At 49.4% G+C, this 27577-nt stretch overlaps 1 protein-coding gene across 1 annotated transcript in view; it reads left to right on the top strand.

Annotated features, from left to right (window-relative positions):
• The window catches only part of IQSEC2 (IQ motif and Sec7 domain ArfGEF 2), a 77738-nt gene that overhangs the window by 31399 nt on the left and 18762 nt on the right, over positions 1-27577 (top strand). Inside the window, exon 3 of the mRNA XM_039220999.1 lies at positions 5940-6035. Coding sequence (XP_039076930.1) covers positions 5940-6035 — 96 coding nt within the window. The remainder of the gene's footprint in view (positions 1-5939; positions 6036-27577) is intronic.

Here is a 27577-nt window from a genome sequence, read left to right on the forward strand (position 1 = left end):
CCTTCATATAGAAGATGCTGTTATTTTTAATATTTTTAATAAGAGTGATAGTTTCCTTATTATTGTTAAAGCCATCTTCCATGGGTAAATGGTAGATGTGAGTGGGAGAAATTATCCCAGGTTCATGACAGTCTCCTTCAACTTCTCCCCCTCCCTTTTTTTTTTTTTTTTTTTTTTTTTACTATTTCAAACATTAATAATTGCTTCGATCCACAAAATGTCTGCTGTGTATTGGGTACTGTTAGGGAGCATTTCGCACACATTCTTTTTAAGCCTCCTGGCCACCCTGCCAAGTAGGGGTGATTGTGGGCACTTTACAGCTGGGGAAACTGAAACCTGTGGCAGTAAAGTGACTTCCCAGAATCATCCACCCACCCACCCACCCACCTATCCAGCCACCCACCCACTCATCCATTCATCCATCTATCCACTCATTCACTCAAGGATGATTTCTTGAGTACCTACAGTGTGCCAGGCACTGTGCTAAATTAGATGCAGCTGATATACTGATGAATCATAGAGTCCTGCTCAGGAAACTCACTGTCCAGGAGGGAACTAGGTGAGGAAACAGACAATTACAGGGGGAGTGTAGGGCAGGAGCATCTTGGAAGAATACCCAACCCAGCCTGAGGGTCAAGGAGGCCTCTCTAAGCTGATACCTAGGCCGAGACTTGGAGGATGAGTAGAAGCTGGTCAGGTGAGGAGTGGGGGTGGGGTGAGGTGAAGCGGAGAGGAGAGAATTGCAGGCAGAGCAGGAAACCTACGCCGGGACTGTGGGAGGAGTGTTTGGCACCTGTGTTTGTGAAGAACTAAAGCTGTTTTTGCGGAGGAATGGGGCCGTCATAAGAAATGGGCCGGAAAGGGAGCAGCAGGTAAATTAGGAGGCTGTAACTGGGACCCCTGTCAGTCAGGCCCAGAGCTGAGGAGCTGCAGGGACCAGGAGCATAGTGTCCTTGCTTCCAGGCGCACCTGGCCCTGGTGCCCACTGTGGATCAGCCTGAGCAGCATCAGGCCAGGATTCCTGTGGCCACAGTGCCCTCTAGTGTCCACCAGCCAATCTTGCAGCCTCCACCTCAGTGTGGATTGTCTACCACCACCGCCGCCGTGTACTGACTTGTGTTTCTGGGTGCCCTGTGCTGGATGCTGGGGACGCTGGGATAAATATAGCAGAGCCCCTGTCCCCACAGAGCTCCCAGGCCAGAGGGAGCATCAGCTTGTGGACAGACAAGCCTGAGACAAGTGCAGGGTGGGAAGGAAACAGGGAAGGGGGCCAGGGCCTGTTCCCAGGGGGCACAACCTCTAAGCTGACTTGTGAGGAACCAGGGGCAGCTAGTGAAGTGGGGAAGTGGCAGTGGGGATGGGGGGTGGGAATGGCTTTTTGAACAAAGGCAAAGATGAGGCTTGGAAGGCAGTATGGCAAAGAATGTTAGCACTCCTGTCTGGGTGGAGCACTGGTTGAAGATGGGGGGCAGGGGAAGGCTGAGTCTAACTGGGAGGTGGGGGGTAGGAGTCAGCTCAGAGAAGATTCTAGGATGCCTGCCACTAGCTCAGGGTAGATGCTTAGCGAATGGAATCCTATAAGGAGCTTCCCAGCTCTTTTGGGACCGTCAACCCATGTGAGGATCTGGTGAAAGCTATGCTTTCCCCCCAAACATGTTGTTACTCATTAATATTTTCCATACAACTTCAGGGGCTTCAGAGACACTCCCCCTTCCCCCAGTGCCTTTACACAAACCACAGGCTACCGAATTGCTCTTAGTATAAATACCAAAACTTTGGTATGGCCTCTGAGGCTCTGTGTGATTAGACGCCTGCCTACATCTCCAGTCTCACCTCTCTCCCCTTTGCTTTTTCCACTCAGCTGCATTGGCCTCCTTGCAGTTCCTGGAAATACCACCTCAGATCCTTTGCCCAAATTGTTTCCTGTGCCTGGAACGCTCTCTCCTGCTGCCTCTTACTTTTTGCCCAGCTTAATTCCATTAGCTGTTGAATGTCTGTCTCCTCTCACTTGGATAGAAGCTCCATGAAATCAGGCCATCGACTACCCTTAGCCCCTGCTTTATCAGCCCCCACCCGCCCCCAAGTGCTGGGTCCAAAGGATCTGTTGAATAAGTGAGTTAAGTGCCCACCCGTGCCCTGTGGCTGGGTCAAGCTCCTCACCGTTAATTCCTTCTTCCTTTCAGCCCCTGGTGGGCCATCACATGAGTCTACCCAAAATTCTCAGATAGGTCTGAATTTCAAGAGTAGCTCAGAGATCTTTTCCTAGAATTCTCCCCATCCTTGAAACAAATAGCCTTCCCATGGGTCTCCCCTGTCTTCCTGGGAGAGAGGTCAGACTCTTTCAGGCTCAAGCTGACTCTATACCATAGATGCGCATTCGTTTCACTGAATCATCACAAGAACCCAGGAGGCAGACATTGCTGCTTGTCTTTTAGAGACAAGGAAACTGAGCCTCAGCGGTATTATCCAGTTGGAAAGTGGTAGAGCTGGGACTTGTGCTTGCTCTACCAGGCGTGGAGGTGTAGGCTCTTTGCCTCACCATGGAGGGGAAGGAGCTAGCCTTATGGCCAGGACTAAAATTTCTGTCTCTCAACTCCTATCAGGCCAAGAGGAAGGTCTGGGCCAGAGGTGCAACCCTCAGGGCAATAACTGCAAACGGGCACAGAGCACAGCAGCCACCGGAGCTAGGAGAGTTGCCGAAGGAGAGAGAAAAAAGCAGGGGTTGAGGCCAGAGCCCTAGGGACCAGGGGCTTTAAAGGGTGGGAAGAGGGAGAAGAGGCCACAGAGGGCCCACAGATGCCAACTTTGCGGTGGTCCAGAGGGCCTATCTCTCTTCGCGGCTTTGGCTTTCTTGAGAGGAACCAGCTGCCCCCGGCAGGGAGGCAGGAAGGCAGGAAGGCTGGCCTGTTGCCTGTCAGTTCCTATTCCTTCTAGATCACTGCCCCCCTGGCCCCTCCCAGGGCCGCCTTCTGCTCAGAACAGCCAGGGGCCTGGGCTCTGGGGCCGTGAAAGGGAAGGAGCTCTCCGAGCTGGATCTGTGGGACTCTTCAGGAACCCCCCTCCCATCCTTCCAATCCTCCAAAGTCTCTCCTTTCTCCAGCCCCACCCATAGGGAGGAGAGAGAGAGATTCCTGTGATGGGTAGGTGGGGAGTCAGGGCATCTGGATTCTAGTCAGACTGGCTGTGTGAACATTAGCAAGACTCTTCCCCTCTCTAGGCCTCAATTTCCCCATCTGTAAAGTCAGGCAGGGGAGTTTCCTTGGAAGAAGAGCCTCTTGATGGAGAACGGGGTTTCTTCTGATTTTTGCTTTTCTCTTCGGGGAGCATTTCTCTTAGGCAGTCCTGGAAACCACACACAGGGGGATGCGAGCTTACTGCAGTGGTCAGGCTTATTGGCCAGGGCCTCGCCTTGATTTCCCCAAATGGGTGATTTGAATATTACTTGATCTGCAGCATCCCAGCACAACAAGAAAACAGAGATTCTAACTGTGCAGAAGATGAGAAAGTTTGTGAAAAGCTTCTGTGGAAAGGTTTCTGTACTCACAAGGCAGCAATATGGCCGAGGGGACTGAATCCAGATCTGGGGAATGGTCAAACCGGGTCTCAATCTTGGGGTTCTGCCACTTAGCAGCTGTAGTGCCAGTGCCGAATTAACGTCTCTCCATCTGAGTTTTCTCATCCAGAGAATAGGGCTAGTGACACATACTTGACTGGGTGCTTGGGGGAGATTCCAGCAGAGATGCACACGGGGAGCCTAGTCTGGGGTTTGGCCCAGAGGAGTCACTGTGAGTTCTCAAAACTGCTTCCTCTTACTTGGAGTTCCCAGCCCTCCTGGGGGAGCAGAGGAAGGAGCAAAGTTTCCAGTTGCATTCTGGCCTCCAGCCCGGCTGGCCTGGCCCCGCCTCCTTGGTTCCTCCTTCTAGGGAAGGGCTGGGGAGGAGGGGGGGTGGTGACACAGTGGAGGCACCGCCCGGCCAGGGGGCCTGCCCTCGGGACAGGTCCAGACCCATGGAGCCCCCCGGGAGGAGTAGCAGGTAGGAACCGAGCACCCCCCTCCACTCACCCACCCTGCAGCCTGACCCTCTCCTTCCCTGCCCTGGCCTTGACTCGGTCCTTGGGCTGCTGATTCAGCAGCCTCCTGGCTTCCTGGTTCCTGGCTCCCCTCTTGGACTCTTGGAGGCCTTTGGCATGGGGAGGGAGTTAGTGAGAGTGGGTGAGCACATGGGCATCCGGGTGCCCCCCACTGTGAGAACCCTGGAGCCCTGAGCAGCACAGTCCGTGTGGCCTATGAGGGGTGTAACTAGTGGCTGCCTTGGCACGCTAACCTGGCTCAGTACGGCAGGGCTCCCCCCTAGCTGCTGAGATTCTCTGATTACTAACATTCCAGCAGCCTAAGGGTCTCTACATCTCAGGTTTAATGAGGTAATGAGTCAAGGACTGGGGCTGGTGACTGGCACTTAGATGGCACTTGAGAGACAGTTGTTCTGATGATGATGCTTATTCCAGTTTCTGACAAGAACAGGAGCAGATTCCGAGATTCTCTATAAGGATCTAAGATTTGGGCATCCCCAGAATCGCAAGTGAGATAGATGCTGGGCAGCTGACCTGGCCTGCAGCCACATCTCCTGGCCTTTACTTGGGCTTTGGAACGGCCAGGCCCTGATCACAAGCTGCCTGCAGGGGTGTGTGGGGGAGAGGGGCTGGCTGACCTGGAAGGGCCAGTTCTACTCTCAGCGCCTGCCCTGCTCTGGGTAGACCAGGCCCTCAGCCTCGCTCTGCTACTGTCCCTCCTCCCCCAGGCCCATTCTCTGGACTTTATAATCGTGGGAAGCAGGACGCACCGGGGCCTTTGGACCCTGCTCGAGGGGCGGGGGCACAGTGCTGGGAGGTGGAGTGTGGGCTGTGCCCTGGGACAGGGGCACAGCACTGGCCTTGGAAGTAAAGACTCCTGCTGGGAACCACCCTGTCCTCTGGCGGACCAAGCCCCACCCACCCACTTAGCCCCAGACCCATCCTTCACCTAGACCACTGAGACCTTGGCAGCTCTCCTCCGCCCTCGCCTCTCCTCTCCTTTGCTCTGGTGCTCTCGCTCTCGCTCTCTGCCTCTGCCTGTCCTCTCTCTGTGTCTTTTGTCTCGCCCTTCCTCCGTCTTCCTCTTTCTCTGTCTTTCTCCTTTTCCATCTCACCCTTTCCTTGTCTCTTTCGGTTTCTCTCTGTCCCTCTCCCTCTCCTCCCACAGTGTTTCCTCCACCCACCTGGCCTGGGTTCTTCCCCTTCTCTGGATCCAGAGTCTCCTTTCCCTCCATGCCTTCCTCCCCTCTTGAAAGGGATCTTCTCTAAGGGGGAGCCCCCCATATAGCTTTTCCCTTTCTCTTTCCTCCCCTCTTCCCTCCCCTCTTTCCCACCCGTGTGGCGTCTGGTGTGAGGAGGGCTCCCTTCCCCCTTCCCTGCTGTGGTGTCCCAGTGTCTCCGTGGCTCAGGTCCCCACGGAGTCACCTGGAACACAGGAGGCCCAGACCGGCTCTTTTGTCTCTGCTGCCCCCTGTTGTCGTTGTGTTCTGTTTGTGGTTCGAGTGCCGTCCTCTCTTTCTTGACTTTGTGGTTTTTTTCTTTTTTTCTTCCTTCCTTCCTTCCTTCCTTCCTTCCTTCCTTCCTTCCTTCCTTCCTTCCCTCCCTCCCTCCTTCCTTCCCTCCCTCTTTCCTTCCCTCTCTCCCTTCTCTCCCTTCTTCCCTGCCTCCCCACCTCCCACCCCTCCACTTCATTCCCAATCCTCCACCACCCATTCTTCCCATTCTTCCCTTTCCCCTTCCCCACTCACTCTCACTTCTTCATCCCTACTCCCCACCTGGCCTCTCCCCTCCCTCCCTGTCTCTCTCTCTCTCTGTCTCTTTCTCTGTCTCTCTCTCTGTCTCTCTCTCTGTCTCTTGCTGTCTCTCAGGTCCACAGCGTCTCACACTCTACACCAGTATTGCTGTCCTACTCAGGTCCTTGACTCCATGAAGCTTATCCCCTCAGGCAGGCTGGCAAAGAGCAGGTAAGAGCTAGACCCATCCCTCCCCTCATCCTCCACCCTTCCAGACAAATCTGCAATAGCATTGCCAGACCCCCTCCCCCATCTCCCTCTGTTCCCCCCTGAATGCTTGTGGAATGAATGTCTGAGCATGTGACAAGAGTGACTGGGAGACCAGGGAGGAGACCTAAGAGGACATTCAGATTCTGTTTTTAGTTTATGCTTCCTTAAAACTCCTTCCCCGGATACCCGGCCCCAAAGGTGGGAGTGGTTGGTTCTACAATATGTACTATTTGAGCTGTTTTGAAGGATGAGTTTGCCAGTTGGATAGGATGGGCAAGGGTGTTTAGGCAGAGGGAAAAATCACCCACACCTTTGAGAACATTATTTCCAAGTTAATGGGAAGTCACATTTTACATTTTCTAATTATAAGGCAATAAAATGAAATATTAATAGCAACAGCAAAAAAAAAAAAAAAACACACCCCAGAACCATATGAAAGTTAAAAAAATACTCATGTGAAAGAGGAAATAAGAATGGAATTTATAGACTAGTTAGAATAAATGTCAATGGGAATACTACATATCAAAACCTATGGGATGTGACCATAGGGGTTCCCAGAAGAAAATGTATAGTCTTAAATGTTTTTATTGGGGAACAAAACAGTTTAAATTAATTATTCCACTCAAAAGTTTAGAGAAAGAACAACCAGAAGAAAGCAGAAGAAAGTAATTACTATAGATAAAACCAGAAATTAGTAAAATAGAAAACAAAAGATTTGGTAAACTAAGAGGTGGTTTTTGAAAAGACCAGTAAACTAGACAGACTGTCCTCTGGCAGATATGACTGAGAAAAAGGCAAGAAGAAACGTAAATAAAATAAGGTATGATGAAGGGGATTTAACCACAGATTTTGAAGAGATGAAAAAAGTCATTAAAGATGCTTTGTATAATTTTACACCAATAAATGTGAAAATATAGATGACTTGGATGGTTTTCTAGGAAAATGTAAGTTACCAAAATGACTTAAGGAGTGAGAGAAAACTTGAATAGAATAGAACAATATAGAAGAAGTTAAAAATATGGTCAAAGTTTTCTCCTCAGAAATGGTACCAAGACCCAACTGGTATTCTGGAAGTGCTGGTATGATGGAAGTTTTATTGAATCTGGAAAGATCAGATAATGGAAAAAGATGGGCAGTTTCCCAGCTCATTCCAAAAAGCTAGTATAACTGGATAGATTTAGAGAAAGGGGGTGGGGGAGGGAAACTATAGCCTAATCTAACATTTTAATAGTCATACTTTTTAAAAATGTTTTTTATTTATTTCTGAGAGAGAGAGAGAGAGAGAAAGAGAGAAAGAGTGTGAGCAGGTGAGGGTCAGAGAGAGAAGGAGATACAGACTCTGAAACAGGCTCCAGGCTCTGAGCTGGCTGTCAGCACAGAGCCCGACGCGGGGCTCGAACCCACGAACTGCAAGACCATGACCCGAGCTGAAGTCGGACGCTTAACCAACTGAGCCACCCAGGCTCCCCATCATACGTTTTTTAAATGAAAGATTATCAAACTGAATCCATCAGTGTATTGAAAGAATGTATCATGACAAATGAAAGTTTGTCCCAGCAGTGCAGGGATTGTTCACCATTAGGAAAGCTGTTGTTGTAATGGATTACATTAATAGATTAAAGTAAAAAGAATGTATAACTATCTCCATAAATGCTGAAAAACTAATCTGATAGAATTATATATCTGTTCTTGGTTTTAAAACTCTTAGTAAGTCTCCTAGTTATTTCTTGCTGTATTGGGATAATTTGTTACACAGCCATAGATTACTAGTATAGTAAGCTATCAGTGAAAATGTCCTTAGTTTGGTAAAGAATTTTTTTAAAAGCAGAAACCAAAGGCAATCACAAAATTTAATAGTGAGCTACTAGGTAAATTCCCATTAAGCTCAGGAACAAAATAAGTATGATTGCTATCATTGTCACTAACCAACATTTTTTCCTAGAAGTTTTTAAAAATGTTATTTATTTATACTAGAGTGTGTGTGTGTGTGTGTGTGTGTGTGTGTATGCGCGCGCGCGCGCGGCAGAGAAAGAGAATCCCAAGCAGGCCCTGTGCTATCAACGCTGAGCCTGATGTTAGGTTTGAATTCATGAACTGTGAGATCATGATCTGAGCCAAAACCAAGAGTCAGACACTTACCTGATCTGAGCCAAAACCAAGAGTCAGACGCTGAACTGACTGAGCCACCCATGTGCCCCATCAACATTTTTTTCTAGAAGTTTTAACCAGTAGGATTAAAGTCAGAATTAGCACTATTTGGAGATGATATGGCTGTCTACTTAGATAATCAAAGAGAACAAAAGGAAAAATTATCAGAACTAATAAGAATATTCAGTGAGGGGTACCTGGGTGGCTCAGTCGTTTAAACGTCCGACTTCAGCTCAGGTCATGATCTCGTGGTTTGTGGGTTCGAGTCCCATGTCGGGCTCTGTGCTGACAGCCAGCTCAGAGCCTGGAGCCTGTTTCAGATTCTGTATCTCCCTCTCTCTCTGACCCTCCCCTGCTCACACTGTCTCTCTCTCTTTCTCTCTCTCTCAGAAATAAATAGAACATTAAAAAATTTAAGAAAAGAATATTCAGTGAGATGGCTAGATACAAGAGAAATATATGCCCGAACCATCAGCTTCTCTGAATACCAACAATAACTAATTAGAAGACATAATAGAAAAATATTCCATTCACAATAGTAAGAAAAAATGATAAAATTCCTAGGAATTGACAAGAAACATGAAATACTTCTCTATAGAAAACTAGAAAATTTTATCAAAGGCTGTAAGAAGACTTGACTAGCCAAGGATCCTATCCTGATCCTGGATGCAAAGATTGAATATAATAAAAACAACATTTTTTTCCTTCAGTCTGATCAAAATTTCAATGCATTTCTCACTAAAATCTCAGTGGTATTATTTTCTTTGGGAATTGGGCAATTGGATTTTAAAGCTCATTTGGAAGAGTAAATGCCCATAAATTAGTAAGAAAATTTTGAAAAAGAAGAACAGTGTGGGGGAACTTGTCCTATTAAATACACAAAATTACCATAAAGCTGCAGAAATTACAAATCTTATATCATCACAGAAATAGAGAATTACATACAGGGAAGAAAATAGAGAGTTTAGAAACAAAACCATATATTCATATGGGAATGTAATTTATGATAAAGAATCATATCAGATAAAGAATTTCAAATCAGTAGGGAGTTAGTAAATGGGGTGGGACTATTGGCTACCATTTGGAAAAAAGAAAACTAAATCAAACCTCTGTCTCACATAAAATCAAATACAAAGGATAAAACTGCAAAAGTAGCAGAAGAAAATACAGGATATTTTTATCAGAGTAGAATGGAGAAACTTTTCTGAGCATGACTTAAGAGCCCAGAAGCCATAGAGTAAAGAACAATAATTTTGACTCCATTAAAGTTGAGAACTTCCGTGTAGACAAAGAGACTATACAAAAAGTTAAAACATAACAGGCTAGGAAAGAGTATTTGCTACATAAACATCAGGCAAAGGTTAAGATCTCTGTTTATATATAAGTCATCTCCTGGAAATCAATAAGAAAAAGATTTGTACTACATTTAGAATAGAGAAATAACATGATTTGGCAATTCAGAGAATAGACATCTATTAGCTGATAAATGAGAAAGGATACTCAAGCTTACTAATAGCTAAAGAAATGTAACTAAAACAAAGAGGTACCAATTCTAAAGTGTTGAAACTGAAAAGATTGAGGAAACAGAAACACTGTTTCCACTGAGGAAACAGAATCTCTCATGATCCTTGAACGGAGTGCAAATTGGTACCATTTTTTATGGCACCAATTTGTCCATTGCTCCCCTGAATCTTAACTGTGGATATACTTCCAACTTGAGAACCATGTCTGGGAGGTAGATTTCTCTAAGGCTTTACTACTAGATGGTCTCCCAACCAGAGATCTTTTCTAAAGCATTCAACCCCAACTGTGAGCATAAAACATGCCGTGCAACAAGATATCGCATATCCTTGTAGCATTCTCAACTAACTCTTAATGAGAAGGTTGCACGATGTATGCTCTCAAAATAAAGACTTGATTATGTGAATAGGACTAATCTTTATTTTTAGCCAGTCTATAAAAATGTTAAAGCAACAGAAATAACTTTTATCTACATTTTAAACAAAATGTGCATTCCTTTGGCCCACTAATTCAACTTTTAGGAACCTATCCTTCAAAACTGCTTCCAGACATACGCAAAGATGTTCGTTGCAACATTGTTTACAATAGCAAAACATTAAAACAACCTACATTTCCGTCTGTAAGAGAACAGCTTTTCCTTCATGATTCACCCATCCTATAGGTGAGTAGTCACCCATACTCTTACAGATCAAAAGAAAAAGATATCTCTCTGTATCCTGGCATGGAAGGATCTCTAAGACTTATTGTTAGAAGAAAAAAGCAAGTTGCAGAACATGGCTTGTAGTATTATCCCATTCTTGTAAGGAAAAGAAAATACGCATAACAACAATGAAAACATGTTATGCACATTCTGTCATAATTTCAAAATTACTGGCCTTTATCCTTGGTCCCATTTCTTTGCTTTTACTAACATTTCCTTCCCTCTCTATACCATTTCCCTACATCCAGATGTTCAGATCTTGCTTTCCTTTTCATAACTAGCTCACATACCACCTTATTCATGCAACGAGATTTGTCCTGCCCACTGGCAGTTAGGCCTTGTCCTGAACCTTGGTGCGATACAGGAATGAATTATATCTGGTCCTACCATTAGGGAGCTCCAGTCTAGAAGGAAGAGACACATAGACAATGACGACATAGTGTGGTTTGGTATGGGACAGAAGTAGATTCAGAGGTCTTCCTGAGGAAGGGCACCTAACCCCACGTGTCGCCTACAGGAGGGGACATGGGTACTGAGTCTTGAAAGAGTAATAGCTTTCCTTCACCCCCCAACCCTGCCAGAAATGGTCTTGTCTACTTTTTGGCTCTTCCAAGCAGGATGACCTAGTGGGGAAAAGTAGTTGAATTAGTACCTTTCTTTCTTTCTTTTTTTAAAAAATTTTTTTTATGTTTTATTTTTTTCTAGGAGAGAGAGAGAGAGAGACAGCGTGAGCAGGGGAGGGTCAGAGAGAGAGGGAGTCACAGACTCTGAAACAGGCTCCAGGCTCTGAGCTGGCAGTCAGCACAGAGCCCGACGCGGGGCTCGAACCCACGAACCACGAGATCATGACCTAAGCGAAAGTCGGACGCTTAACCCACTAAGCCACCCAGGTGCCCCAGTACCTTTCTTTACTTAAATCCAAGTTTGACCACTTACCAACTCTATGACTATGAGCAGGCCATTTAACCTCTGAGCCTCTGTTTCCTCATCTGTGTAATGAGAATAATGCCTACTTACCTCTCAGGGCTGATTGGAGATGGTACATGTAAAATTCCTGGGTGACTATCAACTCTTGAAAGGCAGGCACTACCTGTCTGGTTTTCCCCATAGCCAAGTGTGTAGCATTGGATTGGATTGGATCTAAAAGCTTTATGTGTCTGGGGATGGTTCTGGAACAAAGAATGGGCCTGACCATAGTGGGGCTTTGAAATAGGAAGGCTGAGAGTAGTACACAGGATGGAGGGGGTTACACTATAAAAAGAGAAAGCCAGGTCTCTGGTCCTGCCACGATAGGTGACACAGAAGGGAAAATAATGGAGCCCACACAGTGCATTCTGGCCCTCATTCTTGGCCCTGTTCTACTGATGCCATCTTCCAATCTCGTAGTCCAGGGCAGGGAAGCGTGGTGGGCCAATACTTGCATTGGTTCCCACACATCTCTGTTTCGTTCCCAGTTCTTTCACTCACTAGCTGTGTGACCTTACTTCACATCTCTGAGCCTAGTTCCTTATCTGTTAACAGAAACACAATACTGCTAGCCTTGTGGGGTTTATAGATGAGATCAGTTGCTGAATGCATGGCACATAAGGGGTACTCAAAAAAAAAAAACATATAGCTGTTATTAGCGTTCATTTCAGTACATATTTACGGAGTTCTGCTATATCTGGGGCCTATGCTGGGTAATGGTTCTTGCCTTGCACAAGTTCCCAGTCAGTTGAGGAGACTGAAGAGAGGTATGATAGACGGAATCATGGTGGAGGGGACTGTGGAAACCCAAAGGAAGGGATCTGGCCGGCTCTAGGACTGCTGCAGGTCAACTCAGACTGAAAGCTGAGTCTTAGAGGATGAGTAAAAGGTGGTCAGGGACAGAAGGGTGAAGTGTGGAAGAACATTTCAGGCAGAAGGAACAGCATATGCAGAAGAACCTAGATGTTATTGGGTAGGGCCAGAGGTTCTCAACTTGGGTTGCACGGGCTTTGGATGGTCCGTGAAGCTCCTGAAGTTGAATGCAAAACGCTTTGGGGTTGTACCTGCAGGCATTTTTTGTTGGGGAGATGGTCCGTGGCTTTCATTATATGCATAAAGGGTTTGTGTTCCTCCAGAAAGGTCAAGAACCAATGTTGGTAGTGATGAAGTGGCATGTGAGTGGATTCTAAACAGGAGACAAATTTGGTATCATTTGTGTTTTAGAAACATTGCATTAGCAGTCAGTATGAGAAATGGATTGTATGCACGGAGGCCAGCTGGAAGGCCTCAACTGCGGTATTAGCATAGAAGGGAATGGATTTGAGCAGGACTACTCTGTTGCACTACTCCACTGGGCACCAGTCATATAGAAACATTTTAATTTCAAATTATGGAATCTAAAGCCTTTGGGAGTTATTAATGAGGGAGACCCAATAGAAGATGAAGGAAAGGGAGGAGACAAGGATGAGTTGGCATTAGCAGAGGGCCAGAGGGACATGAATCCAGGGTAATAGTGCAAGAGGAAAAGGGAACCTCTATTAGTGCTTACCCAGCATTCTAAGTCCTTGCTAATTACTAACTTCCATCCTACTCGGTTCTCGGAGATCCTGAGCGACACTGGAGACACTTCCTTCTCTATGCTTTTTGAAGAGGAATTACTTCTGGTTTATGAGTCAGGTTGTTTCCTGAAGAAAGTAGTGTTTGATCCAATCATTCAAGGTCCATAAAGATTCAGAGAGCTAGAGATGGGGGAGGATACTCTGAGAGTGCACGCAAAAGCCCAGGGGTGAGAGATGGCGAAACTAAACATGGGAAGATGCACAGGTTAGACCTGCCTCCGAACAGCTGCCTGGGGAGTTCAGGCTTCCTCTTTCATGGTAGGCAGCTGGACAGCCGTGAGCAGTTCTCGAGGAGGCAAAGTGACACAAAGCTTTTTTTTTTTTTTTTTTTAATTTTTTTTTATGTTTTATTTATTTCTAGGAGAGAGAGAGAGAGACAGCATGAGCAGGGGAGGGTCAGAGAGAGAGGGAGTCACAGACTGAAACAGGCTCCAGGCTCTGAGCTGGCAGTCAGCACAGAGCCCGACGCGGGGCTCGAACCCACGAACCGCGAGATCATGACCTAAGCGAAAGTCGGACGCCTAACCGACTAAGCCACCCAGGCGCCCCATACAAAGCTTTTTAGAAGGAAGGGAAACTAGGGAGGAGGCTGCGATGGTAATCCAAGAGAGAGATAAGTGAGGGTAGTGGCCATGGGGACAGAGCAGAGGAGATGGATTTGAGACGTGATTGGGAGGGTCTTCTACTATTGGAGCAGTAGGCTGAATAAATAGTGGGGGTGGAAGGCAGTGGAGATAACAGAGGTTGGAATTCACAGTGAGTTTCAGTGTTCAGGTCTGGCAATGGAGTCATTCACTCAACAAATATTTACTGAGTGCCAGACTCTGTGCTGGGCATTAGGAATACAGCACCGAACAGAACATATGCTGGTCCTGATGGATCTTACAGTGGGTGAGGGATAATAAATAAATAAACAACTAAATATATAGAATGTGTCTGGTGCCACACCTAGCTGGGGGACAGTGATCCAGACAGAAGGAACATAGCCCGCAAAGGCCCTGAGGCAGGAGTGTGTGTGTTATGTTTGAGGGACAGCAAGGACACCAGTATGATTGGACAAAGAGTCAACAGGGAGTGAGAGGAGTAGAAGATGAGGAAGCAGAATTGGAAGAATTTGATGACTGACTTGTTAAGGGAGCAGGAGGAGCCTAGCATGACGCCCAGTGTGTTTTGGGCTCGAGCACCTGGGTGGATGGTGGTGCTTTTCATGAAGGTACAAAATGCAGAGGACAGGTTTGCAGCGGTAAGATGCTGCGTTTGTGGTCCCTGTGAGCTCAGAAGGCCCTAAAGGCCATCCTGGTGGAGCTTCTGGCAAGGACTAGGCTTGATAGGTCTGGGACCCAGGGCAGAGAGAGAGAGAGAGAGAGAGAGAGACGGAGGGAGGGAGGGATGGGGTGGGTCCTAAGCCATACCTGAAGCTATGCGGTGGGGATTGCTGATAAAGGGTGTGGAATGAAAAAGAAGAGGACCAGAAATGGGGAAGAGGGGCCCACACAGAAGAAATAAGGAGAGGAAGAAGAGGTGGGGGTGGTTGGAGAAGTAGGAGGAAAACCAGCAGGCAGTGGGCTCACGGAAGCAGAGGAAGGAAAGAGCCATCCGCGCACAGGAGGAGCTTGTTAAGAGTGGCAAATGTTACAGCTCAGGGAAGTAAGATGCGGGTGGAAGAGAGTCTATTGGCTTTAACCACTAGGAGGTCCTCGACGACCTGGCTAAGTACAGTTTCTATGGCATGGTGGGCGCACGAGGCAGATTGCAGTGGGTTGGAGAGCTCGTGGGAGGTACTGAAGTGGAGATGGCCAGTGTAGATGAGTTTCTCAAGAAGCTTAGCTGTGAAGAGGAGAGAGGGACAGTGATTGCTAGAGGGAGATGTGGGGGCAGATAGAGGGTTTTTATTCCCAGATGGGAGAGACTTGAGCTTCTATAAATGTTGGTAAGAAGGAGGTATAACAGAGAGAGAGAGAGAGGGGTTGAGATACAGGAGGGAGAGGGGGTGATTGTTGTGGAGGAGGTAGCAGCGGTGGGTTTCAGAGCCCAGGTGGAGAGGCTGGCCTTAAATAGTATAGGGGCCCTCTCTTTTTTGCAGAGAAGGAAGGTGGTGGGGAGGGGGAATATGAGGGCGTTGAGGGGGTTGGTGAGAGAAATGCTTCAGTGAAGTTCAGAGCAACAAATGGGAATCCCTGACCAAGGGCATGGATGCTGGAGCTAGGCGGGAGCAAGGAATACTTCTGGTTGAGAATCAGAGAGGACTTCCTGCAGGAGGAAGCATTTAAGCTGGGCTATGATTCAGATGGGATTTCCATGGGGAAAGATATTTGCAGAAGGAAGGAACAGAGTCAGCAAAGGCACCATCTTGATGGAATAATGAACAAGCTAGTTCGATGAAGGCTGAGCATGAGTGAGCCACTGATGATGACAGTAATAAGGGGGCGCCTGGGTGGCTCAGCTGGTTAAGCGTCCAACATCAGCTCGGGTCATGATCTCACGGTCTGTGAGTTCAAGCCCCACAGAGCCCAGAGCCTGCTTCAGATCCTGTGTCTTCCTCTCTCCCTGCCCCTCCCCGGCTCATGCTCTGTCTCTTTCTCTCTCTCAAAAATAAATAAACATTTTTTTAAAAATAACAGTTACTACATAAGAACCACAAAACCTACCCTGTGGCAGGTGCCTTATGTAGTTGAATTCATTTAATCCCACCGTGCCCTGCGGAATAGGTATTTTCGCATTTTGCAGATGAGGAAAATTAGTCCTAGAGAAGTGAAGAGGTGGACCCAAGACCAGAAAGCTAGTAGGAGGTGTGGCCAGTACTCATACCCAGGTCTGTCTGACTCCAAAGCCCATGCTTTTTCTACCTGACAGGGAAGGCCAGGTGAGGCCATATGATGGGGGAGCCTTGAATGCCAAGTTGAGTAGCCTGATCTTTATCCAGGAAGCAGTGGGGAGCCAAGGTGGGTGTCTAAGCAGAGACAAGCAAGAAATCTGTGGTTGCAGTCTTTATTAGGAAGGCTGACGGGTCCAAAAGGGGAGAGAGAAGAAGAAATGAGGAGGTGGCTGCAGTGTCAGGGTGAGGGGTCGCAGGGGCCTGACCCGGATGCAAGAGGAGTAAGCAGTGGGACTGGAAGATCATTTGTTCTTCATGACAGCCTTGGGCGGTGTGGAGTTTTTTCCTTTTATAGATGAGGAATGGGAGCCTCAGAAAGGGGTAGCCGATTGCCCAGAACTTGAGCTCTGCTTCACGTGGTTTTGCTGACTCAGTGACTCTGTGGAACAATGTGTCACAGGGAGCTTTGAGTATGAAGAGGGTGTACGTGTGTGCTTGGGTGCCTGTGTGCATATGTGTGTGTGTGTGTGTGTGTGTGTGTGCATGTGTGTGCTTGTCTGTCTGTCACCTGGACGGCAGTGCCTTCCCTTGCCTGTTCTCTTTCCTTCTCATCTCTTCCCAATCCTCCAGTTTCCTAGATTCCATACTTACCGCCTCTCTTGAGCCAAGGGGTCTGGGAGTGGGGTGATACTGCTTCCCTGGCTATCCCCAGAGCATCAGCCTTTTCATTCCCAAGGCAGCTGGACCCTCTCAGCTCTACTGTCTGTCCATCGTGCCCCCCGTCCCCCACGACGCTGGAGCCCAGCTCCAGCGATGGCCACGTACAGGCTGGCCCCTGGTACCCTGGGGACAGGTGCTTGTTCCTGCAATGACTCCTCCCTGCCACTGTGGCACTTCTGTGTGAGTGCAAACGGCCACCTTGGGAATTAGATTCAGTTCATGAGCAGTTAATGATAACCACCACCATGTTCTTATTACTCTTATTTGCCAGCCACTTGACGTATGCTCCAGTCCTTGCAGCAATCCTGTGGGGTTGGCATCATGAGCCCCATTTTTACAGATAAGGAAACAAGGAAACGAGGCTTCAAGAGGGGCAATAACATGCCTGGGCAATATAGCCTGGAAGCACTTGTAAAGCTGGCATTGGTCTGTTGGCTTCCAAAGCTGTGGGCTTTCCACATTCCATTTCTAAGTATCTCCAATTTGTCCGACCTGGAGCCTTCAGGAAATACAGATCTTTGTCCTTCAAGGGCAGGGTGGATTTCTTGAGATGGCAAGTGCCAAGTTCACCTAAAGACCTCGTGGGATGAGTCTGGGACTTGGAGCTCTAAGAACTCTGGGTTGAAATCCTGACTCTGCCACTCACCCGGCTATGTGATCTTGGGCAGGTTATCTAACCTCTCTGAATTTCAATTCCCTCATCCCTAAAATGTCACAGTGTTGTTGCAGGGGTTAAATGAGATGATGTGTGCAAAGAGCCGGCACCAAGCAGGTTGCTGCTATTTATATTCAAATGATGCTTGGGCACCTGTCAGGTCCAAAATGGAACTTGTATACTCTGTGCCTGACCTTAAGTGAGCCCAGCTTGGGGGTGGGGAGGGTAGGCTGTCAAAGGCTCTTTGGGGACTGAGTTGGGTGTGGCCCTAGATCATCTGCCACACCGGCCTCCCCATTCAGACCCCCATCCCAGCCCCACCACCCTGGTTCCAGCCATTCATGTATCTCCCCTGCTCTGCAAACTAATGCCTCTGCCTCTCTCTGTCACCCATCCGCCTGTGGCCTCTACCCTGCCCTTCCTGGCCCCAGGGAAGAGGAGGAGGAGGAGGAGACTGAGGAAGAGGAAGAGGAAGACGCTCATCAGTTCTGCTGTCCGGCCTCCGAGTGCAGTAGTCCCTCCTCTCGGTAACTGAGAGGACAAGGGTCATTTTCTATGCAGAAGCAAAAGCCTTAACCAGCCCTCCCCACCCCGCCTGCGACCCTGTCCCTGCTTCAGGATGGGCAAGCATCGTGCCCCTTCCTCCCCCACCTCCTTGGAATTCTCCCCTCCCCCCACTGCTGTCTCCCCTGGACTCCAGCCCCTGGATTATAAAGGCTGGAGCCCTAGGTCTGACTAAAATGTGGGAGCAGCAGAGCTTGGAGCTTGGACCCTCCCGTACCCGCACCCCACTTCCCAGGCACCCTGGAGCCTGCCACTCCTGGAGAGGTCTCCAAATGACATCCCAAGGACCTACCTCTGTCCTCTGTGAGCACAAACAGAGATGCAGGGTGCCTAGGGCTCAGAGGACCAGACGCGGGTGGGACCCAGCCTGCCTAGTTCCCCGTTGCTCGTTCCCTCGCTGTGGCCATTGCTGCCATCTCCACTGCTTCAAGGCCTCTCCCGTGCCCTCTGCCACACTCCCATAGTGCTCTGTAAATATGATCAGGAGGAAAAGGCCTTTCAGAGTGCGGGTGTCGCTGTGTACAAAGGAATTTCCATCAATAAAAGCTGATCTCTTCTCTCTGTCTGATGTATGTTCCACCCCACCCCCACTTCGCTCTCCTCATCCCCACCAGGGCCTTACCGTCTTTCCTATCCAGAGCTGGGAACAGGGCCTGGGAGAGAGAGTAGGGTCTGATTCTTGGTATCGTCAATACCCAAAAGGCACTCAATAAATGAACAAATGGTGTGGCACTCTCACCATGAGCAAGCCTGCTGCCTTCTCCAGCCAGTCAGCCTGAGGTCACGTGAGCCAGCCAACCTGGACATGTCGCTTGGCCCCTCTGCTACCTAGCTTCCACCCCACCCTGTATGTAAAAGGAGGAGGGAGTTTGGGCCAGAGGATCTCCAAGGGCTCCTCCAGCTCTGACATCCTGTCAATCTGAGATGCTACAATTTTAAGAAACTGTGATTGCATGGACTTAAAAATATGATAATTCAGTGACACATTCCATGCAATTCTGTGGTTTCTATTTCTACAATGCTGTGATTTGGGGATTCTCCAATCCTGTGGTTTTAAGATTTCATGATTCTGTTATTTTAAAAAAAAATCTGATAATATAATTTTAATATTCTGTGATGGTAAGAGTCCTTGATTCTGTACTTTTAAGGTTCTGGTTCTACAACCTTAGGGATCTCGGAGTCTAAAGGGAAGCCATTTCCTCCAGATGCAGTGACCCTAAATATTTTCTACACCTTCCAGAAGCTGGTTCTAAGAATCCCCGAAGGCTGTTGGCACGAGGGTGGAAGGGATCCTTTATGGACTGTGGGACCCACACCTTCCATAATGTGTCCATGTTGAGAGCAAAGTCAGGAAACCTCCCCCCAAGTGGGCTCATACCCCAGCTTTCCCTTTCTAAGCCTTTGGCATTGAACAAAATTGAGTTTACCTTCTGGTTTTCCCACTTACCTATCCGTGTAACCTTGAGCAAGGATTTTCTTCTCCTTGAGCTTCATTTTCCTCCCGAGTACAATGAGAATATATCTACCTTTGTGGGTTGTCATGAAGATTAGCAAGAAAACGCTAGGAGCTTGGCATAGGGTGTGATGCACAGTTGGGCAAGTGTGCAGTAGATGGTGGCTCTTGCTTTGATTAAGGTGCAGGTGAGAGTCCCTCCTCTCCTTTCTTTCAGCAGCCTCCCCCCTTCAGCATCCCCAGCACATTGGTCCAGTCCTTTTCTCAGAGGCTCACCTTGTTCCCTCACTCATTGTTTGACTCAGCCACTCAAACCATCTACTCATTTACTCATCCAAATTCTAATTTATTTCTCCCCTCCCTCTGTCCCTTCCTTTGTCCCTACCTCTCTCTCTTCCCCTCTCCCTCCTTCACTCTTCCAGAAGGCATTGTTTGAGCACCTAACTGTAGGCAAGTCTTCACACTTAATACCGTGAGGGATCCAGTGGAAGTAAGGAAGAAGTGGCTGTGTTCTCCATAAGATCTTCATCTCCCAGGGGAGAGGAGAAATTCCTTTGGAAAAGTAGACAGGGTGTGAAGGGCAGAAATGATGGAATAGATAGGCTTCACTAATGAGCAAAATATGTTCCTGGCCCAAAGAGGAGGGGGTATGTCAGGGTGAGCTGGGGAGGATGGTGGTGTCTAGGAGGGCTTGCTGGAGGAGGAGGGGCAAGAAAAGAAGGCTCAGAAGGGGTTGAATGGATGGTAGATGTGAAGAGGTATCACAGGAGACACAGCATGGACAAAAACTGGGTGGAGGGCTCCAGGGTTGTGCTGGGGAGTTGGGGAGTAGTGTGTCGATCTGTTCCACTGGCTGTCTAGGGTGCCTGAGTCTAGATGACCTGTGGTGGCTGGAGAGGAGAACATCCTACCCTTTATCCGATGGGAGATAGAAGGAAGTGGGGAGGGGTGAGGGTTCAACTAAATGGAGGGAGAGGGCAAGTCAAGGTCAGATGATCGTTGTGGGAGCTGAGGAGATGCAGACTCCTGTGTAGATAACTGAATTGGCTGAGGGCCTGGGCCGTGAGAAGAGGGAAGGTTTCTCTCAGTTATGAGGGAAATGTGTGTGCCTGTGCATACGTGTGCATGACTTTATGTGTGGCGGGCAGGTGGGTCAGTAGTGAGAGACTGTGCACTCTTATGTATCTAAGGGAATGGGATAGTGTGAGAAATTCTGAGTGTGTGTGTGAGGTGGTGACTTTCCGTGCCTGGCAGTCTCTCTGTGTGTGCCTGGTAGAGATAATCACAAGACTGGGCGTGGGTGGCTTTTGAACATGTGGGGCTATGGCTTTTAGGGTGACAGTTGCCAGGCAGGATGGTCACACACACTCAGACACACACGACTGCCACCTGTCTTAGGGCACCAAGGTGGCTGGTGAGCACATGCTGTGTGCTAGGCCCTGACTTGGGCATGCCAGATCCACAGAGGTGAATCATATCAGGCCATTGCCCTTGGGAGACAGGAGCATGAAGGGGACAGACACTTCAAGAGAATATCACAAGTTAGCTGCTGATAAGGATTGCCTGTGACATGAGTGTGCACAAGACACAGAGTGGGGAGTAGCTGACCCTGTCAGGTTCTGTGGAGGGGTGGAGGTAGAAGTGAGTCAGACTTGTCTTCCCAAGAGGGCTCATCTGCTCAGGGTGCTGCAAGATGCAGAGGAACTCACCCAGACCGATAAAGTCTGGGGTGAAGGGAGAGGGAACAAGGAAGAAGAAATGAAGAGTATGAGCAAAGGCACTGTGCTCACACAGCATAGGAAGTGCAAGCAGCCTGCTGTTGCCCAGCTGCTGTCTTCGAGCTTAATGGTGCAGGAGTTGGCGGGGGGAGCTGTACAGACTCAGGGGGCTTCTGAAACTAAAAAGTGGGACACTGGGGGCGCCTGGGTGGCTTAGTCGGTTAAGCGTCCGACTTTCGCTTAGGTCATGATCTCGCGGTTCGTGGGTTCGAGCCCCGCGTCGGGCTCTGTGCTGACTGCCAGCTCAGAGCCTGGAGCCTGTTTCAGAGTCTGTGTCTCCCTCTCTCTCTGACCCTCCCCTGCTCACGCTGTCTCTCTCTCTCTGTCCTAGAAATAAATAAAAATATTTTAAAATACATACATACATACATACATACATGCATACATACATACAAAGTGGGACACTGGCCTGGAAGGTAGGAGATTTTGGTTCTCGTTCTTTGTGACCCTGGGCATGTCACTTAGACTTTATGGGTCTCAGTTTGGATCTGTGGGATTGCATGGTTCATAAAGTCCATCTCTGTTCCATTGGCTCTTCTTCCCTTGGCCAGTCAAACCCGTGACTCGCAATTCTCGAAGTCCGGCACTTCTTCCACCTAACCTCTGTCTTCCCTGCTTCCTCCCAGGTTGCTTCTTCTCACACTCCACAAATATTTACCCAGCATCTGGCCATCTGCATGTCACTGTGGGAAGGCGTAGGGAACTGGAGAATGCAGACTAGACCTGGGAGGGGCAGTTTAGGGCAGAGAGGGGGTGGTTAAGGATATGAGCGTTGATTTGGCTCCTGGCTCCACCACTGCTGAGCTTTGAGACTGGACAAGTTACTTCATCTCTCTGTATTTCGGTTTCCTCATCTGCTGTCTCCTTCTGGGAGAACAACACAGACTTTGCAAAGTTGCTAGGCCTAGCAAAAAGTAGGAACTTGGTAAATGACAATAATTATTTTTAGGGCTGCAAAGAAGCAGAGCTGGGATTCAAACGCAGGACTGTGTGCTCCCAAGCCTGTGTTTCCCTGCTGTCTCCCCAGTCAGCCCCTTTGATGGCCTCCTCCCCTGCCAGCCTCTGTGAGCCAGGCTGACCTCAGGTTTGGATTCTCCATGGCACTGGGATTGAGCAGCACAAACATTTGAAGAAGAGCCATCAGAGGAGACAGAGGTGATTAGGGTCCCTCCGTCCATCTGCCCCACCTATCCCTTTGTCTGGTGTCCTTGCTCCGTCTTCCTCCAAAGCCCGAAGAACGCCCTTGCCCTCATCTAGGTGTACTGACTTCCTTATCTTGTTTTCTTGTCTCTCACTTCCGGTACTCCCCCCCCCCCCCCCCCCCCCCCCCCCCCCCCCCCCCCCCCCCCCCCGCCTTTCCAGCCTAAGTTGTCATGGGGATAGTCCTCAGCATCCCTAGCTTCCTCTTGCCCTCATCTTATGGTCTCCATAGCAACAGCCCCCACTCATTTCCATGGCAACTGCATCCTGATCCCATCCCCTGCTGGCTGTCTGGCTCTGGGCAGTGCCAATAAAGGGAAGGAGGGAGAGAGACCTCCCATTAGGGGCAGCATCCAGGGGACAGTCAGTGCTGCACGCCGTGGGAAGACCACCCCAGATCCCTACAGAATGTCCTGCCTTGCTTCTCCCCATCTTAGTGCCTTGGCTCACTAGGTCTCGCACTCATTTCTACCAGCTCCTCCTAGGCAAGGCCCTGGTCAACAACTTCCTCTGCCCGCCCCCCCACTCCCCCCCGCCCCGGCCCGGAAAGCCTTTTAAGGCAGCAAGGGAAGTAATACCAGCTTTGGATTCCTTCTGCCACTTGCTAGCTCTGAAACCTTTGGCAGTTTCTTTCCCCCTCAGAGCCTTTTTCCTCACCTGCAAAATAGGAATCCTAATTCTTCACGTTTGTCATGCAGATTAAATAATGTGCGGAAAATGCCTGACACAGGGAAGGTGCACTGTAAGTGTGAGTTTATTTTTATTCTGCTCAGCCACCCCCAAGCAGAAGGAATCTCTCTCCTGAGCTCCCCCAGCACTTCCTCTGTTCCCCAGCCTTGAGAACTTTCAGCTTTGTACTGTGGTTATTTGTGTAACGTGGTTTATTGCCCCTGCTGCAGAGGATGCTCTCCAGTTTCCCCCACAGAATAGCCCAGAAGACAGTGCACACGTGTGCGTGTGTCTGTGTTCTTTGCGCCTGGGTGGGAGGAGTCCAGAGGTGAGGGGGGTCTCCCAGGACCTGTTAGAAGTCCAGATAGCCCTGCACAGATGAGAAACAGGTGCAGAGAGGTAAAGGGACATGCCCAGGCTCATACAGCTGGTAAATGGCAGTCAAGACCTGAACCTAGGCTTGCCCAGCTTTTTACTGCACAGTGTGTGTGTGTGTGTGTGTGTGTGTGTGTGTGTGTGTGTGTACATGCATGCACACATGCACACATATATGAGAAAGAGAAGAGAGATTTTTTCAATGTGACCAGCATGCCCTTTGGTGTTTTGGGGGGCCCTGAGTAAAGGGATTCCACATCCTCAGGTGCTATTTCTTCAACAGTACGTATGATGTCGGGGGCAACACCCTCAAGCACTGTCCTTTTTGCCAGACCCTCTTGGGGGAGGCTGTGCTGACAGTCTGACCTCCCTGCCACTATTCCCTTTGCAACCAGAGTTGGGGGCCAGCTCCAAAGGGGAGAATTGCTGAAGAGCAGAGACCTGGGGGTAGCACGGAGCCAGAAGTGGGGAGAGGCAATGAGATATCATGAAAAGATAGCCTGGGCCCTGTGTTTACATCCTGACTTTCTCACTTAATAACTGTGTGACCTTGAGCAAATTTATATCACCTCTCTGAGCCTCAGTGCCCTCATCTATAACACAGAGCTAATGGTGTCTGCCTCAAAACCTTTTGGGGGGATTCAATCAGCTCATTAATGCTCTTGCCTTAGGGATAGAGGAGACCATAAGGCTCTGTGCAGCAGAGGAAGGACCTGTAAGCCAACCTCTGTGGAAGGGGCAGATGTGGAAGGGCACACCTGAGCTAAATGTTGAAGGGTGAGCAGGGCATAGCCAGGTTGAAGTAATGGCGCAGAGGAATATGAAGTAGGGGTCAGGTCAGCAGAGCCATCCATGGCTCTGGTGAGAAGGTTAGACATTATCCTATGGATGATGATTCCTGTAAAACCTAAGTTAGATCATGTCCCTCCTCAGCTCATCTCAATCAGAGTGAAAGCCAAAGTCTTTATCGTGGGCTCAATGCCCTTCACGATTTGGCCTCCATTACCTCTCTGATCTTACCTCTCTCACTCTCTCGGCATTCACTCTACTCCAGCTATACTGGTTTCTTTGCTGTTTCTCAAACATGCCAGGCACCATTCAACCCCAACATCTTTTCACTGGCTCTACCTTCTGCCTGGACTGTTTTTGCCTCAGGTGACCACACAGCCCACTCCCTCACTTCCTTTGGGGCTCAGCTTCTTTGCCACTTCTTCAAAAAGATCTTCCCTGACCACTGTATCGAAAACCGCACCTTTTATCCCTCTGTTGTATTTTCCTTCTTAGCACTTTTATCTACATGAAAGGACATTATGTATTTAAAAAAATTTTTTTAAGTTTATATATTTATTTTGAGAGAGACAGAGACAGCATGAGCAAGGAATGGGCAGAGAGAGAGAGAGAGAGAGAGAGAGAGAGAGAGAGAGAGAATGAATCCCAAGCAGGCTCCACACCGGCAGTGCAGAGCCTGATGTGGGGCTCAAACTCACAAAACTGTGAGGTCATGACCTGAGCCAAAACTGAGAGTCAGACACTTAACCAACTGAGCCGCCCAGGTACCCCAACAGTATGTATTTATAGTCTGCTTCTCCCACTAGAATGTCACCTCCCCAGGGAACGCATCTTATGTATCTTGTCCGCTATTGTATTTCCAGCACCTAGCATTGTGCCTGGAGCATAGAAAATGCTCAATTTTTGTTTGTTGAATGAATTATGAGGAGCCACGGAAGGGTTTTAGTGGAAGCGCAGAATGGTCAAAGCTGTACTTTGGAAAGCTCTCTGTGGCCGCAAGGTGGAGAATGGATTGGAAGAGGACACTGGAGGCGGAGGTCAAGTCTCAGGTGGGAGGATTTATTAGCAGAGCCACCCGGGCCCATTCACGGACTCCTTCCCTCCAGAAGCTTTTATCCAGCTACTCTGTTCCCGGCCTTGTGCTCTGAGCTGGCTAGGAGATTACCAAATTCTCTTCCTGTGCTGGGATTCTGGGAGTCATGAACACAAATAGTTGTCACGCTTTGCCAAAGCTAACCTGCACCATAAAAAGAAGGACAGACATGTGCTGTGTGTGGGAGCTCTGAACAGGATCAGCAATAATTTCTGGCTGGAGGCGGGCTTCAGGAGGGCTTCTTAGTGGTGGCATATGACCTGAATCTTGATAGAAGTAGGGTGTGGGGGGATTTCTCAGATTGCAGATGGCAGAGATAACAGGGGCTGTATTCAGGCAGAAGGTACTGTATGAGCAGTTTTGGAGGTGGAAAGCAGAGGAGTATTGGGGAGAGACAGGATCTGGGCCAGGCTGGAGGGAAGGGTGGATGGGACCGGCGGGGGGGGGGGGGGAGCGGCTGGCAGCTAAGCCTGCAGTATGGCTTAATGTTGAAGAGCGTGAGCTCTGGAGTCCGACCTCATAGATTTGAATCCTGGCTCTATCATTCATAGCTGTGTGACCATTGATAAGTTACTTAACCTCTCTGAGCCTCAGTTTCTCTATGTATAAAATGAAGATAAATCACAATACCTATCTCATAGGCTTCTTTTGGACAGTAAACAGGTTATTAAATGTGGAGTGGTAAGCACAGTGCCTGATATGCTAAGTGCCCTATAAGCATTAGCTATGGTTATCTTTGAGAAGCCTCAAATGCCAGAATAAGGAACTTGGGCTATCTCTTGTGCACAGTGGGAGCTATGGATGGTTCATGAACAGAGGAGACAATGGAGGAAACCTGGGTTTGAGCTGTGTGCTGAGAGAGAGAGAGGTTTGAGAGGTTGGTGGGCAGGATCCTGCAGTCCTGAGTGAGGTGGAGAGGAGCACCTTAGAAGCCTGGGGTGGGGGGGAGGTGCTGGGCCAGGTCTGACTCCCAAAGTGGACTTCACTAGGCCCTGAGGCCCAGGAGGAGACAGGATTTGGGGTGAAGGGCAGTTCCCCAGTCTGTTTCTGCCTTGCGCCTGACAGTGTTATAGACTGACGTTGGGAGGATGGGGATGAATGATGGGCAGGAGGCTCCACTAGGGGTGGAATGGAGCTCTCCCCCTGCAGCCGGGAGCCATCCTGGTGGGTGGGTGCAGCCTCCCCACTGCATGCAGCCCTGAGTCCAATGTGCTTTCCTGCAAGGCTGACAGGTCTGTTGTACCTCAAGCTTCTATACTGCTGGTCGGGAGTCCCCCTATATCCACCCCAGCTTGCCCTGCCCTGTGCCCTGGCCTCTGCCACGTAGGGGTTGGGGAGTGGCCCCTTAACCCTTTCCAGCCAAGGGCCCCCTCAACCATGTGCCTGCCCAAACCAGACCATTCCCTCAGCCCCACCCACAACCCCCACACTTCACCCACCTGTCCCTCCCCTCCTAACCCCCTCCCCCATTTTCCCCACCTCTGTGGTTCCTCACCTTGCCTGCTAGGCTCAGGGCGCCCGGGCTCTGTCGCCACCTGGGTTCCCTGGCAGCCTGGTTGCCATGGCACCATGGGAGCAGGTCTGGCAGAACAACAGCTCTGAGTAACCGGGGCAGGCAAGGCCCAGTGCTCAGCTCCCACCAGTCTTCAACCTCGAGATTCTTGCCTCCCCTCTCCCATCTGAGCAGAGGAGGCCATGAGGAGAAAAAAGAAGTTGCCCCGCAGGGCAGCTCTTTACCTGTGAGGATGCTGAATGGGAGGTGCCTCTCGCTGTCTCGGGACGGAGCCTGAGCCCTTGCAGCCAGGGAACCCTGGGAACTGGCCAGGCCAGTGTCCAGGCAGCTGTGGGCAGGGGCGGGGCTGTAGGGGGCAGGGCTAGGCAGAGGAGGGGTGAGTGTGGAGGTGCAGGATGTAGGGGTGGGCCCCAGGCCTCGGGTCAGGGCTGATCTGGGGTGGTGCTGGGGGATCAGGCTGGGAGGGAAACCACACCATTCTGTGTTGGGGACAGAACCATGAGGGGTTGGAGCTGAGAGGGGAAGGGGTTTTGGGGGAGGGAAGGGCGGGACTGTGAGTGAGCTGGTCCATCAGGGGAAGGAAGGTTTGGGGATGGAGTTGTTAGGGGGCAGCACTATTAGAAAAAGGGACTTGAGTGGACAAGCCTGGGAGGGAACTGGTCTGGGGATAAGGCTGTGAGGAGACATGGCCATGAAGGGACCAGGTGTGAGGGATGAGTAGGACTGGGGACAAGCCTGTGAGAAGACCCAACCTTGAGGTAAAGGAGTCTCAGAGGCTGGAGCTGTGAGTGGTGGGGCCGAAGGGCAATGAGGGGAGGGCTGTGAAGGCAAGGGGGCCTGAAGGGAAAAGAGAGAAGCTCCCCTCTGGCCTTTAAATATTGGGGTTCCTGGGTCTGTGAGGGACCTGGGGAGGATGGGGTTGTGG

This window comes from Hyaena hyaena, unplaced genomic scaffold (assembly GCF_003009895.1).
Source record: "Hyaena hyaena isolate Hyena2069 unplaced genomic scaffold, ASM300989v1 scaffold_932, whole genome shotgun sequence".
Lineage (NCBI taxonomy): Eukaryota > Metazoa > Chordata > Mammalia > Carnivora > Hyaenidae > Hyaena > Hyaena hyaena.